The 15,918-nt window shown below is 42.0% G+C and overlaps 1 protein-coding gene across 1 annotated transcript; it reads left to right on the top strand.

The window, feature by feature from the left end:
• The first annotated feature begins 5,240 nt into the window (after positions 1–5,240).
• LOC101837339 (acylcarnitine hydrolase-like) lies at positions 5,241–12,741 on the top strand. Its single transcript, XM_040736540.1, has 10 exons — positions 5,241–5,315; positions 7,634–7,746; positions 7,833–8,091; positions 8,774–8,872; positions 9,890–10,030; positions 10,141–10,221; positions 10,400–10,544; positions 10,951–11,086; positions 12,077–12,145; positions 12,549–12,741. The coding sequence occupies exons 1-10, from the start codon at positions 5,241–5,243 to the stop codon at positions 12,739–12,741; spliced, it is 1,311 nt and encodes a 436-aa protein (XP_040592474.1).
• Positions 12,742–15,918: the final 3,177 nt, after the last annotated feature.

The raw sequence follows: 15,918 nt of genomic DNA, 5'->3' as shown, positions 1-15,918 counted from the left end.
TCCTCCTCTCCCCTCCTCTTCTCCCCTTCTCTTTCTTCTAACTCCTTCTCCCCTCCCTTCATGCTTCCAATTATCTCAGGAGAACTTGTACCTTTCCCCTTCTCAGGGGGACCATGCATAATCTCTCTTAGTGCCCTCCCTGTTTTCCCAGATCCTCTCACAGTGGATCTAAAATCCATATATGAGTGAGTACATACATTTTTGTCTTTTTGTGTCTGGTTACCTCACTTAGGATGGTTTCTTGTAGTTCCATCCATTTGCCTGCGAATTTCAAGATTCCATTGTTTATTTTCCACTGAGTAGTACTCCATTTTGCAAATGTACCACATTTTCTCTTTCCTGTCTTCAGCTGAGGGGCATCTAGGTTGCTTCCAAGTCCTGTGTATTACAAGTAATGCTGCTTTGAACATAGTGGTACAGATGTCCTTGTTGTATTAATGTGCATCTTTTGGGTATATGCCTAAGAGTGGAATTGCTGGACCTGGTGGTAGACTGAATCCCATTTTCCTGAGAAATATCCATACTGATTTCCAAAGTGGTTATATAAGTTTACACTCCCACCAGCAGTGAAGGAGTGTTCCCCTTTCTCCACATCCTCTCCAGAATAAATTGTCATTGGAGATTTTGATTTTATCCATTCTGACAGGAACAAGATGGTATCTCAGAGTTGTTTTGATTTGCATTTCACTGGTGGCTATCAGTCATTTTAGACTCCTCTACTGAGAATTCTCTATTTAGTTATGTATCCCACTTTTTAATTGGATTATTTGGTGTTTTGGAGACTTGCTTTTTGAGTTCTTTATAAATTTTGGAGATCTGTCCTCTGTCAGATGTGGAATTGGTGAATATCTTTTCCCATTCTGTCGTTTTGTCTTGTTGACTGTGTCCTTTGCCTTACAGAAACTTCTCAGTTTCAGGAAGTCCCATTTATCAATTGACAATCTCAGTGTCTGTGCTACTGGTTTTATGTTCAGGAAGTGGTCTCCTGTACCAACTCACTCAAGGGTGCTTCCCATTTTCTCTTCAAAAAGGTTCAGTGTGGCTGGATTTATGTTTAGGTCTTTGATCCATTTGGACTTAAGTTTTGTGCATGGTGATAGATATGGATCTATCTGCAGTCTTCTACATGCCAGCATTTGTGGAAGATGCTTTCTGTTTTCCATTGTATAGTTTTAGCTTCTTTGTCAAAGATCAGGTGTTCATACGTGTGTGGGTTAATATCAGGGTCTTCAATTTGATTCCATTGGTCTACCTATCTATTTTTGTGCCAATATCAAGCTGTTTTCATTACTATACATTTATAGTAGAGCTTCAAGTCAGGGATGGTGATGACTCCTGATGTTCCTTTACTTATACAGGGCTGTTTTGGCTATCCTGGGTATTTTATTTTTCCATATAAAGTTGAAAATTGTCCTTTCAAAGTCTGTGAAAAATTGTGCTGGGATTTTGATAGGGATTGCATTGAATCTGTAGATTGCTTTTGATAAAATTGCCATTTTTACTATGTTGATTCTACCTATCCAAGAGCATGAGAGATCTTTCCATTTTCTGGCATCTTCTTTAATATTTTTTAATGACTCAAAGTTATTGTCACACAGGTCTTTGACCTGCTTGGTTAGAGTTACCCCAAGATATTTTATGTTGTTTGTGACTATTGTAAAGAGTGATGGTTCTCTGATTTCTTTCTTAGCACATTTATTGTCTATACATAGTAAGGCTACCGATTGTTTTAGTTAATCCTGTATCCTGCCACTTTGCTGAATGTGGAGTTCCCTAGTAGAATTCTTTGGGTCACTTACAAAGACTATCATATCATCTGCAAACAGTTGAAGTTTGACTTCTTCCTTTCCAATTTGGTATCCCCTTGATCTCTTTTTGTTGTCTTATTTCTCTAGCAAGAACTTCAAGTACAATATTGAAGAGACAGGGAGAGAGTGGACAGCCTTGTCTTATTACTGATTTTAGAGGAATCGCCTTGAGTTTCTCTCCATTTAGTTTGATGTTGGCTGTTGGTTTGCTGTATATTGCCTTTATTATGTTTAGGTAAGTTCCTGTTATCCCTGATCTCTCCAGACCTTTATCATGAAGGGGTGTTGAATTTTGTCACAGGCTTATTCAGCATCTAGGGAGATGATCATGTGGTTTTTCTTTTTCAGATTGTTTATATGGTGGGCTAAATTGATGGATTTTCATATGTTGAACCATCCCTGCATCGCTGGAATGAAGCCTACTTGATCATGGTAGATTATTTTTCTGATGTGTTCAAGGATTCGATTTGTCAGTATTTTATTGAGCATTTTTGCATCAGTGTTCATGAGGGAGATTGGTCTGTAGATCTCTATCTTAGTTATGGTTTGGGTACCAATGTAACAGTAGCCTCTTAAAAAGAGTGTGGCAGTGTCCTTCTGCTTCTGTTGTGTGGAACAATTTGAAGAGTGTTGGTGTTAACTCTTCTTTGAATTTCTGGTAGAATTCTGAGATGAAACCATCTGGCCCTGAACTTTTTTTGTTGGAAGACTTTTGATGGCTGCTTCTATTTCCTTAGGGCTTATAGGTCTATTTAAAATATTTATCTGTTCTTGATTTAATTTTGGTAAGTGATATCTAGCCAGAAACTTTTCCATTTCCTTTAAATTTTCCAATGTTGTGGAGTACAGGCTTTCAAAGTATGACCTGATGATTCTCTGGATTTCCCCAGTGTCTGTTGTTATGTCCCCCTTTTCATTTCTGATTTTGTTAATTTTCATATTCTCTCTGCCTTTTGGTTAGGTTGGATAAAGGTTTGTCTATCTTGTTGATTTTTTTCAAAGAACCAACTCTTTTTTTCATTGATTCTTTGTATTGTTTTCTTTGTTTCTACTTTATTGGTTTCAGCTTTCAAATTGATTATTTCCTAGAGTCTACTCATCCTAGGTGAGTCTGTTTCTTTTTGTTCTAGAGTTTCAGGTGTTCTGTTAATTCTCTAGTGTGGCTATTCTCCAGTTTCTTCATGTGGGCACTTAGTGCTATGAACTTTCCACTTAGAACTGCTTTCAGAGTGTCCCATAGGTTTGTGTATGTTGCACCTTCATTTTCATTGAATTCTATGAAGCTTTGATTTCTTTCTGTATTTCTTCTTTTACCCAGGAGTGATGCAATTGAGCATTGTTCAAGTTCTATGAGTTTGTGGGTTTTCTGCAATTTGTGTTGTTGTTGAATTCTAACGTTTAACCATGGTGGTCCTATAAGATACAGGGGGTTATTCCAGTTTTTTGTAGCTGTTAAGGTTTACTTTATAGCCAAGTATAGTCGATTTTAGAGAACATTCCATGTGGCGCTAAGAAGAAGGTACATTGTTTTGTGTTTTGGATGAAATGTTCTATAGATGTCTGTTAAACCCAATTGGGTCATAACTTCTGTTAGTTCCATTGTTTGTTTGTTAAGTTTCTATCTGGTAGTACTGTCCAGTGGTGAGAGTGGGGTATTGAAGTCTCCCACTCTAAGTATGTGGGGTTTAATTGTGATTTGAGTTTTAGTAATGTTTCTTTATGAATGTGGGTGCCTTTGTATTTCGTGCATAGATGTTTAAAATTGAGATTTCATCCTGATGGATTTTTCCTGTGTTTAATATGAAATGACCTTATTCAACTCTTTTGATTAATTTTAGATATTAGGATAGTTGCACCTGCTTGCTTCTTAGGTCCATTTGCTTGGGAAATCTTTTCCCAACCCTTAACTCTCAGGTAACATCTGTCTTTGAAGGTGAGGTGTATTCCTTGTATGCAACAGAAGAATGGATTCTGTCTTCTTATCCATTTTGTTAGACTGTGTCTTTTTATAAGTGAGTTAAGACCATTGATATTGGGGGATATTAATGACCACTGATTTTTGATTATTCTTTGTTTTGGATTTTTTTGGTGGTAGTGGTATTGTGTGTGAGTTTTTCCCCTATTTCTGGCTTTTGGTAAAGTGAGATTATCTGTTGCCTATGTTTTTATGAGTGTAGTTAATTTCCTTGGGTTGGAGTTTTCCTTTCAGAACTTTCTGTAGTGCTGTATTAGTGGATATATACTGGGTAAATCTGTTTTGTCATGGAATATCTTGTTTTCTCCATCTATAGTGATTGAAAGCTTTGCTGAATATAGTAGTCTGGAATGGAATCTGCGGCCTCCTAGTGTTTGTAGAACATCTATTCAGGACCTTCTGGCTTTCAGAGTTTCCATGGAAAATTAATTGTAGTTCTGATGGGTCTGCCTTTATATGTTACTTGGTCTTTTTCCTTCACTGCTTTTAATATTCTCTCTTTATTCTGTATGCTTGGTGTTTTGATTATTATGTGGCAAGGAGCCTTTTTTTTTGGTCCAGTCTCTTTGGTGTTCAGTAAGCTTCTTGTACTTTCATAGGCATGTCCTTCTTCAGGTTGGGAATGTTTTCTTCTATTGTTTTGTTGAATATGTTTTTCTGCGCCTTTAAGCTGTGCTTCTTTGCCCTCTTCTATACCTATTATTCTTAGGATTGGTCTTTTCACAGTGTCCCATATGTCCCAAATATTTTGTGTTAAGGATTTATTGGACTTAAGATTTTCTTTGGTCGATGAGCCTATTTCCTCTAGTTTATCTTCAGCACCTGATATTCTGCCTTCTATCTCTTGTATTCTGTTGGTTATGCTTGCCCCTGTAGCTCCTGGTCATTTACTCAGCTTTTCTATTTCCAGAATTCCCTAAGCTTGTGTTTTCTTTATTGTCTCTATTTCAGTTTTCAGATCTTGAACTGTTTGATTTGTTTCCTTCATCTATTTGATTGTTTTTTCTTGGCTTTCCTTGTTTCCTTTAAGAGATTTGTTGATTTTTTTTATATTTTTGGTTTGTTTTTTCTTCCATTTCTTTAAGAGATTTTCTCATATCCTCTTTGAGGGCCTCTATCATTTTCATGGTGTTGTTTTTAAGGTCATTCTCTTCTGTTTCATCTGCGTTGGGATGTTCAGGTCTTGCTGGTGTAGAGTCCCTAGACTCTGGTGGTGTCATGTAAGTCTTTCTATTGTTGGATGTGTTCTTATACTGTCATCTTCCTATCTCTTCTTTCAGAGGGTATAGATGGGGTCTCTCCCTCTCCTGATGGGTATGGTTTCAAGGCTCTATACTCTTCTCTGTCTCTCTCTGTGTCTCTGTCTCTATCTTTCTCTCGCTCTGTCTCTCTCTCTCTCTCTCCAACTCTAGGTCCTTCCCTCTCTCTCTACCAGAAAATGGAGGGGCAAGACCGGAATGGCGGCAGATGAAGTGGAATGCTTTGTTCTGTCTTTGGGTCCCTCTTTGGGGTTTGGTGGCAGGAAGGATCTGGTGGCCATGGATCAGGGATCTCGAAGAGGGGGGAGGGCTAGAAAAGCCCCTGGGACTCATATCTCACCCAAAGGGTCATCAACAACCAATTGCTATAAATCTAAGTATCTACACATTGTCTTCTCTTACCAGAGAAAAGGTCCAGGCCTCTTAATTCTTTGGGGTCTACATCATGTATGTTCAGCATCTCTAAAGAGAAGAGAAGAGAAGAGAAGAGGAGAGGAGAGGAGAGGAGAGAAGAGAGCGATTTCCTGTTTGTCCCTGCTTATATTCTTATTCTGCCCAGCTATGGCACTTCCTGCCAGGCAAATAAGTCAATCAGTGTTTTATTCATTAACCAAAAAGAGAAACATACACACAGAAGGACTTCCCCCATCAGTAGTATACATAAGCAACCCCAAAAATTCTACCAGGGAACTCCTACAGGTGATAAACACCTTCAGGAAAATGGCTAGATATAAGATTAATTTTTAAAAAGTAAATAGCCCTCCTATATACCAAAGACAAATGAACTGAGAAAGAAATCTGGAAAATAGCACCCTCCACAATAGCCACAAATAATAAAAAATATCTTGGGATAACACTAACCAAGCAAATGAAACACCTGTATTGATGTGTGATAATGTTCTTGTACAATATAAAGATTTTCCATTTATATTAGTTTAATAAAATGCAGATTGGCCAGTAGCCTGGCAGGAACTATGGGAGGGCCTAGCAGACTAGGAGAATTCTGAGAAGAGGAAGGCAAAGATACAGTCACCAGCCAGATGCAGAGGAAGCAAGATGAGAATGACTAACAGACAAAAGGTAACAAACCCTGTGGCTAAACATAAATAACAATTATGGTGCATATGTCTTCAACAGCCTGCTTATATGTGTGGCCTAACTGTAACCTCTGTGCTTCATCTTGAGTCCCATTTTGCCTGGGTGCCTACTAGCATGTACCTGGTGGCACATGTACTTATGAATAAAATAGGTCACATCTGCCTAAAAATAATGAACCAGGAGGTGAAGAGATGGCTCAGAGGTTAAGAGCACTGGTTGCTCCTCCAGTGGTCATGAATTCAATTTGCAACAACCACATGGAGGCTCACACCATATGAAATAAGAGCTGGTGCCCTCTTCTGGCTTGTTACTCTATATGTAACAAATAAATAAAATTGTAAAACAAAAAAAAAGAATCAGAGGAGGGGTAGGAAGGGAAGAAGTGAAAGAGAGAAACATCGAAGCATAATCGGGGCTGGAGAGATGGCTCAGTGACTAATAGCACTTGCTGCTCTTGCAGGGAACTGGGTTCCATTCAACCACATAGCAGCTCATAATCATCACTCTAGCTCCAGGGGAATCCAGGACTCTGTGATCATCAGGATCACACAAAGTGCCTCTCCATTCATGTAGGTAAAACCTTACACATAAAACTTAAAAATTAAAAATGAAAGTATTTGAAAATGTAAAGTAGAATATTGGGAGGGAAGGGGATCATTGCTGAGAGTTGGAAGAAGACAAGTGAGAGTATCTAGGGGTGAGTGAGATTAAAAACATTACATAAAAGTATAAGTGTCATAATAAACATTATCATGTAATAAAAAACACACTACATTGCCACAATTGCAGTGAGTTTCACTGAAACAGCCATGGCTTCACAGAGAGGGTATGTGTGGACTTATGATCACCACTGTAAAGCAGAAGGGACCTGAATGCAGACTCAGTGAACTGTGACCAAAGAAGTTTTGGAGAAAAGGGTGTTCTCGGAGCACCCTATGCTTAATCAGGCTCTTTCTTTATCAAGGCAATATTCTCGAGTATTCGTTTCACCTGTCTGTAGACAGGTTGAAGGGAAGCTTCAGGTAGTGTTCTGTTGCAGTGATAGGGACAACCATGAGACTCCAGGGTAATAGAGAGTGGGAAATGTCCACAGGCAGCCTACCTGGTCCCAGAAACCTAGTGTTAAAGACATATATCACCACGACCAGCTATGTGCCAATGATTTCTTTGTTGTTGTTGATAATCAGGAGAGTCACTGATGAAAACACCCCTTTTCATTTCAAAGGAGTCTGAGAGTGAGTTTGTCATTACTCCATATTTGGAGACATTAATATAGGTTTGGAAACTTAGAGAAGTAGAGAGACGAGCAAGTATACTGATGGTACTAGGACCCTGTTTGTGGCCCAAGTGAGGATGTTCTGAGAAATTATGTCTGTGTGTCTATGCACACTGAGACAAAGCACTAGGTAAAGTAGAAGATACCCCAAGTGGAGTGTGTGCTGGGTAGAAAACTCCGGTCATCTGACTTGATTTCCACAGGTGTGGATCCATAGTGGTCACTAGTAACGGGCATGGCTTCTGTGCATGATGGATCCATGCTGGCATCCATGGAGGATGTGGTGGTGGTCACTATCCAGTACCACCTGCGTATCCTAGGCTTCTTCAGGTGAGTCTGGAGCTGGGCTGACCTGGGCTATGGTGCCTGAGGAGAATAAAGAGAGCCCTGTGAATCTTATCCCTTCCACTTCTCAGCTCTGGAGATCAGCATGCCAGAGGAAACTGGGGCTACCTGGACCAAGTGGCTGCCCTACGCTGGGTCAGGCAGAATATCGCCCATTTTGGAGGCAACCCTGACTGTGTCGCCATTTTTGGGGAGTCTGCAGAAGCCACAAGTGTGTCTTCACTTGTTGTGTCCCCCATGTCCCAAGGACTCTTCCACAGAGCCATCATGGAGAGTGGGGTGACCCTGGTACCTGTACTTATCTCCAACAATTCTGACGTGGTCTACACAGTGAGTCACTTCACCCATCCTACAGATGACCCTAGAGCCTCAGCCCCAGCCATCTGATACACTGGGAGTTTTCTCAATTGAGAAATCAAGGAGCTTCTTTCAGTAGTTTCTGAGATATCCAAGGGCTAGAATCTACTTCCCTCTACTTTATACAGGCTGGGTGTAAGTATTGTGCATAAGTACCTTGCAGTGTCCATTACTTTCTGGAAACAAATATGTGTATAGGATGAAGATATGGTTCAATAAGTAAAAGCATAAAGATCTGAGTTCAAATTCCCCCCCAGAAGCCACAAAAAGCTGCATGTGGTGACTAGTGTGTAATCCTAATAATATAACAATGGTGAGATGGGAGAAAGAGACCAGAGAATATCTGGAGGGTCACAACTTAGATTGATTCTTGTAGGCAGAAAGAAAAAACAAAAGGTCATTTCTCAAGCGAAATAGAAAATGAGAACTAGAGACCTCTAATCTTTGAAACAAATCACATTTTAAAGTATTTAGGTAGAATGGCCCCTCTATTTGTCACATCTGAGCAATAACAAAATGGAAATATCCAGCTTAAGCTAATCCACCAGTCCAAGGTGTGATGTGATATTTGGACACAATGCCATTCAACTGGGATTGAGAAAACTCTTCTGCTTGCCTAAAAGGATTAATCAACTCCTGCCTGGTCCCTTTACAGACAGTGGCCAACTTATCTGGTTGTGAGGCTGTGGACTCAGAGACCCTGGTGCACTGTCTGAGAAACAAGAGTGAAGAGGAGATTCTGGCTATTAACAAGGTTGGAAGATCTGTGTGACTTGGAGGACCTGGTCAATGAGATGTGGGAGAGCTGGCACTTACTACTCTAAACGAATACTTCTGATCCATGGTTTGGTATCCTTTTAATCATGTGCACACAATGAACACCAAGATATCCTCAGATACGGAGACTCTCTGTATCTTTTTTTTAAATATTACTTTATCTTTCTTTTTTATTTTAATTTTAAATAGCTTGTTTTACATGTTGATCCCAGTTCCCTCTCCCTCCCCTCCTCCCGCATTCACCTTCCCCTCCAGCCTCCCACCCTATTGCCAATTCCTTCCACATAGGGGATATCTAGAGTCTGTCATTTCACTCCGGGTAGGGTCCAGGCACTCCCCTAATAGTCCAGGCTGAGAGAGCATCCCTCTTTGTGCTATGGGCACACGATGACTGTTTGTATTCCAGGGATAGACACTGATCCACTGCTCAAGGCCCTATAGGTTGCCCAGGCCTTCTCACTGACACTCATATTTGGGGGGTCCAGATCAGTCCCATGTTAGCCTCTCCGCTGACGGTCTGGGGTCCAAGAGCTCTCCCCTGTTCAGATCAGCTGTCTCTGCTGGTTTTGCCAGCCCATTCTTTGCCAATTTGCTCATCACTCCTCTCTCTCTGCCACTGGGTTCCTTGGGTTCAGTTCAGTGCTTAATTGTGTGTTTGCCTCTGCTTCCATCAGTCACTGGATGGAGGCTCCCAGATGGTTATAGACATCAAGTTCATTATCAGGAATGGGCATTCGAGGTGGTCTCTCCACTATTGCTTAGCTTGTCAATTGGTGTTATCCCTTTAGATCACTAGAGGTCACTCTGGTGCCTGATCTGTCTTCTAACCTATGATTCCCTCTTCCCCTATTCTACCCCCACCCACTCAACTTCCTGTTCCCCCATGACCTACTCTTGAGACAGTGACATGTGAGGGGTAATGGTTAGGGTTTCTCAGTGTATATAAGAATATGTATGGAATTGACCTTCAACGCTGACCTTGGATATCCATCAGGTCTTCAAGATGATCCCTGCTGTGGTAGATGGGGAGTTCCTACCCAGGCATCCTCAAGATTTGTTGGCTTCTGTGGATTTTCACCCTGTCCCCAGCATTATTGGTGTCAACAGTGATGAATATGGTTGGCTTCTACCCGAGGTGAGGGACAGTTCCAAATCTTTAAAAGTCTGGAGACTCTTAGGGTGGGTAGAGGAATCTTGATCCATATTCATCCCACCTTACACTGAAAACTGTCTGCTGTCTCCCAGATCACAGGCACTGACAAAACAATAAAGAACATAACAAGAGAGACCCTGCAGGCTGTTCTGAAGAGCATGGAAGCACAGATGGTGAGATATCTTCATTACTGCCTCCAATAAAAAGGACCCCCAATATATCCTTCTCAGACAGCATGCCTAGAAACCAAGGTTCTCAGCACTTATACCTTTCTCTATTCTTCACACTGAGGCTGTTGACTTTCCAAACCAAAACCTGCCTAACCTCATTCTCCCTGATATCCTGGTGTAGATGTTACCTCCTGAGTGTAGTGACCTGCCAATGGAAGAGTACATGGGGGACACTGAAGGCACCCAGACCCTCCAAATACAGTTCAACAAAATGTTGGGGGACTTCTTGATCATTATCCCTACACTCCAAGTTGCAAATTTTCAGTGTGAGTACATCTGTAATGAGACCAAGTTGGGAGAAACTCTGAGTCATGGGTTCTAGATGAGTTCTATAGTGTTCAGGTCCCTACCCATGTCTGGATCATGTCTTTGGTACCAAATACCCAACGACCATTAAATCGGTATTTATTCATTCTAGTGTAAGAGACATCTTATGCAGATACAGATGAGAAACCTTGTTGTTAATAGTCTGTTGATTTGCCAAAACTACTCACTTGAATGGCATGGTTGCTGTTTAGCCAAAGGCTTTCCCATAACTAGTGATCCAGCCTAGAGCCACTCACCTGAAAATTATGACATCAGATAACTTTATATCAGCATATTTTGTCACCAAGGGTTAGGCAGGAGAGCTCCAGGTGAGAAAACACTATCGCTATGTGTCCTCACCTCTAGATTCCCATGGCCCTGTCTACTTTTATGAGTTCCGTTATGACACCAACTTCTTCAAAGATGTCAGACCACCCCATGTGAAAGCTGACCATGGAGACGAGGTTCCCTTTGTCTTTGGGCCCTCCTTCTGGAGCATAAAACGTGAGTCTTCATTGGTTTCCATGAGCTGGATGGGGCCCCAGGTGGATAACTGTTGGGCAAGTGAGCTCCTAGTCCCTTTGAGAAAATCAAGGCTGTGAGAAAGGCCATGATCAAGTATGTAACTCAAAAAGTTTAGTAGATTAGTGTTCACCATGGCATACAAATGAACTTTAGGTGCCCATTCCACATGGAGGGATGCTCTCTCAGCCTGGACACATGGGGGGAGGGCCTATGTCCTGCCCTGGATTAAATGACAGACTCTGGAGATTCCCCCAAGAAGGGCCTCACCTTCCCTGGGGAAAGTTGTGGGGAATGGGCAGGGGGTGGGGATTGGGGTGGGGCTGGGATTGACATTTCAAGCATGCATGCTTCTAATTTTAATAAAAAGAAAAGAAAAAAGTTACATCCAGATTAGAATCTGCTGTGATAAGGCACTAGGACCAATTAAAGTGATAGAAGAAAGAATTTATTGGAATTTATACTTTCAAAGGGTTAGTTAGAGTCTGTGACCATCGTGGAGGGGGAGAATAGCAGCATGCAGGCAGGCATGGCCCTGGAGCAATAGCTAACTAAAAGCTTACATCCTGATCTACAAACACAATGCAGAGAGATAGTTAACTGGAGTAGACTGGACTTTTAAACCTCAAAGTCAACTTCCAGTGATACACCTCATCCAACACATCCATTCCTCCTAATCCTTCCCAAACTGTTCCACTAATTGGGCGCCAAGCATTCAAATATGTGCGTTTAGAGGAGGCATATCATTCCAGTCACCATACCTATGCTACATGGAAAGAAGACACACTGGAACATAACTGAACCTGGAGGCATTCAATTAGAGGTGTGGGTGGCTCTTGGATCTGAATCTTGAAGGGGGAAGGGAAAGAGGCCTAAAGGTCAGGTTGCAGGAGGGGTGGTGAATGTGGAATGTGATTAGGCAGCTGCATCAGGTGACTGGAATCTGGACCTTTGTCTTCCCCATGGATACACCTGATTTCACTGAGGAGGAGGAGCTGCTGAGCTGGAGGGTGATGAAGTACTGGACTAACTTTGCACGATATGGGTGAGAGGATGCCCCCTCCCTCCACCTCCTCAGTGGTGGGTCCCTATCTAGGGCTCCTTTTGTGGTTGATGGCTTCATTAGCATGCATGGATAACTCATCACATGATAGAGTCCTCATCATCCCAGGGCACACTTAGATACATTGGATTAGTTACTGGTCATACTGCAGTGACCTGGCAGGTGTTATGGTATTGTTCTTTAGATTTGGACTCCCAGAGGAAGACATAAAATTGGGCAGGTAGACTTGACCCACATGGAGAAGACACTAATAGGTGACACCTGTATGCTGATGTGAGGACACATGCCCCATGAGCCTCCTCAGCCATTGGCCAACACTGAGTGAGGGATCATGCATTGGTTAAAGATGACCTTCACCATCCTTGTTGGGTGGTATAACCACAGGAACCCCCAACAGTAAGGGTCTACCCTACTGGCCTGTGTTTAACCACAATGAGCAGTACCTGCAGCTGGATACCCTTCCTGCTGTGGGCCGAGCCCTGAAGGCCAGAAACCTGCATTTCTGGACCAACACTCTGCCAAAGAAGATCCAGGAACTAAAGAGGGGGCAGGAGAATCACAAAGAGTTGTAGTACTCTGTGAGAGGAATGGTATGAAGGGTTGAGCACATGTGGGGTCAGCCTAAAATTCTTAGAATGCTGGTTAAAATCCAACAAGTGCATAACCAACCATCCCTTACAGTTGTCCATTTGGCCAGCATGTATGTCAAACCCTTGGTATGTCACTCATTTCTCAACAAGCTGGGAATACCCTTTATGAGAACCACAAGGTAAATGTTCCCTTGACTATATAGATGTGTGATCCCCTAAGTGCCCCAATCTTCTTTCACAGTCCACTGGGACCCGGCTCCTCCCTTCCTTTCATCATGGGTTTCATCCTCTCTCCTCTTCCCCAAGCCCCACACATTCTTCAAATGAAACAGAAGCTTTGGAAATACTGACTATATGGAGTGGCCTGTGTCAAAATCCTATGTTCTCTCAGCAAGTCTCAGATCATTCTTATTTGAAAACAAAGTTCTATGATTTCATTTCTTCAGGCTGTTATTCCAAAAGTTCACAGATTGCAAGCTAGGCTCTGTAGTAGGTATCTGCGGCCCCTTCTATTCAGAGGCTGAGACAGGAAGTTTCATGATTCAAGCAGTTTCAGGTCAGTATGAGCAACACAACAAAAACAACATCTCATATGTATCTAGAAGACACAAATAATTAAAAATGTGTATGCATATTTATGAACCAAGAAATTCAACGTCAAATGCCATCAGATTTGCTTTGTGGTAAGAGTTAGACCTCTAACTCAAAGATTTTATATTACATCCTCACTGAATAGAAGGAATGAATAATGATACACTTGATCTTTCCAGAGTCACAACTCTTAATAGCATTGGATTAGAAATTAGATTTCAGCAAATAAATTTGATCCCATGGCTTTCAGACCATAGCTCATAGAGGTCTCTGACATCAGCCACAGAGGATGCCAACTGATGAAAAACACCATGATATATATTATAGCTATATATGAAATTTTACAAATGCCTGCAGAAGCAGAGCTAAGCATGTTCGTGGGATTTTCAGTCTGAGTCAGAAGTTAGGGAATTGATCAGAGCTACATGGGTTTCTCAGTGCCAGTTTTCTAAAGTTTTCTCTTTGGATCAGGAGTTCTGCAGACAGTATGGAGTCCACACTTGCTTGATTCCACCACCTCTGTGAAAATGTTTGTCTATAGGGTGTGTCCTAGAAATGGGGTGGCGGCATAAGAGATTCCTGTCCCTGGATCTCTGAGCAAGCTTCTCCTTGTATGGAAACGCTTACCTGCCCTTCAGCGAATCCTCCCAAAGCCTCTTAACTCGTTGGTCATCTCCTAATCTTCTTGATAGTTCTTGTGATTGATTTCCTCAAATGTTTCCAACCCGAGCAGCACAAAGTCTCTTGCACTTTGCCATTTACAAAGGTGCCAAATTCTGCTGTCTGAACTTCTGCTCCCCCAAAGTACTTTCTCTCTATTTAAGGGCTATTGTCTTCAGGCCCTAGGGCCTCCCCATCCTTCTACCTCTCACTATCTTGCCCTACTTTGGCCAGTTTTCCTAGAGCAAAGTCCCCCTTTCCCAATCTCTGCACTGAATACAAATCATAATGTACCATGAACTTTGGGTTAAAAACAAAGATTTATGTGTTGCCTACCCAGGACACCAGGGAATAGCTGAGGTTAATGTTGAGACCTGTTTAGCTGAGCAGAGGGTTATTCTCACTGGGGTCTTAATGCATTATTGAGCCCTTGATGAGACCAGTAGTTGGCTGCACCCCACCAGGCAGTCATATTGGGGTTTCAACCCTGAAGGCTTTCATTACTGAAAGCCTGGTGTCTGCTGACAAACACTTGCCCAATGCAGCTGAAGACTTTCCTGGTTCCGAGAAGAAAAAACAAAGGCAGACAAATAATCGTGTGATGACTGACAGCTCATGCTGCATGCCCCCCCCATGGCTCTGGTTTGCCAAGCCTAAGCAAAAACAGAACAATGAAAGCTGGTCTTTGTGCCCTTCCTGCCACGTGTATCCCTGTTGACGGTTGATCTGGATCATCCTAGTCATCCTACCTTCTCACCACTCTCACTCTCAGACACTCTCCTTTTCCTGGTGATAAACTGTAACTGGTTTTTTTTTTTTTTTAGTTTTCAAATTTATAATCTGCTTACAGAGACTTCCATATCAAGATCAATTCATTGTCTTGTCAGTTCTTTTTATTATTATTATTTAGGTTAAAACAATCTTGTTTCACATGTCACTTTACCCTCAGTGTCTGTAGGGTTTCATTTGTCACATCTGTGAGACATGAACCAGCATTGGCCTCTGGTGTCAGGAGCTTCTGTGAGGATTGCCCAGCACCCTTGCTCCAATACCAAGCTTTCAAAGGGACTCTGTTGCAGTGCAGGGGATCACTGAGCCTCACTACTGCAAACCCACTTCCAGGTGGCTTCCATTTCTCTGAATACACAGGACATGTCACCAACAGCAATCTCAGGGTACCCGTTAGACTCAGTAGTTATTATGGTTTGAATTTAAAATGTGACACACAGGCTCATATTTTTGAGTTCTTGGCCCATATCTAGAGTGCAACACAAAATAAAAAACCCATAGAGTGATATTGGGTTCAAACTTCAAGCTGATGATCAGAAAAGCAAAGCAGCTGGCCACTAGCTCTCAGCTCAAGCGCAGGCTGAAAGGGATGATCCACGCAGGAGCTCTTCACCAAACCTCAAACTGCCACCTCTCCTAAGCATGGCTGGAGAATTCTGAGTCTTCAGTGACTTCCCATCCTCTTTGATACTGAGCCTTCCTATCTTCAGTGTGGCAAGAGAATGAGTGCCTGATGCTGAGACCTTGCTCCTGTCTTATATACCTCCCTAATGCTGGAATTAAAGGCGTGTGACCCCAGGTGCTGAGATCTTCTTTGTGTGAGCTGTTTTATCTTTAGTACTGGATCAATCTTGCGTAGATCTGGGTGACCTTGGAGATTTATCTTTTAATCCTGAACCCTAGGATTAAAGGTGTCTACCACCACCTCCTAGTTTCTGGCTGCTGGAATTATAGGTGTGTACCTGGCATCTGTGCTCTGTGACTGACTGCTTTCTGAATCCTCAAGTAAGCTTTAATAAATCATAAAAAATATATCACTACACTACAGGGCTATTTTAAAGACTGTGGATCCTTTAGGGGGTAGGGTCTAGCTGGAAGGATTATTAGGGGCAGACATGT

Source organism: Mesocricetus auratus, unplaced genomic scaffold, assembly GCF_017639785.1.
Source record: "Mesocricetus auratus isolate SY011 unplaced genomic scaffold, BCM_Maur_2.0 Super-Scaffold_100062, whole genome shotgun sequence".
Classification (NCBI taxonomy): domain Eukaryota; kingdom Metazoa; phylum Chordata; class Mammalia; order Rodentia; family Cricetidae; genus Mesocricetus; species Mesocricetus auratus.
This window is presented reverse-complemented; position numbering and strand designations above follow the sequence as displayed.

Bases quoted from the DNA above. Each gene is read 5' to 3' on its own strand.
- LOC101837339 (XM_040736540.1), top strand. From the start codon at position 5,241: ATGGCGGCAGATGAAGTGGAATGCTTTGTTCTGTCTTTGGGTCCCTCT. The intron at 10,031-10,140 runs GTGAGGGACAGT...GCTGTCTCCCAG, and splicing joins ATGGTTGGCTTCTACCCGAG to ATCACAGGCACTGACAAAAC. The intron at 10,222-10,399 runs GTGAGATATCTT...ATCCTGGTGTAG, and splicing joins AGAGCATGGAAGCACAGATG to ATGTTACCTCCTGAGTGTAG.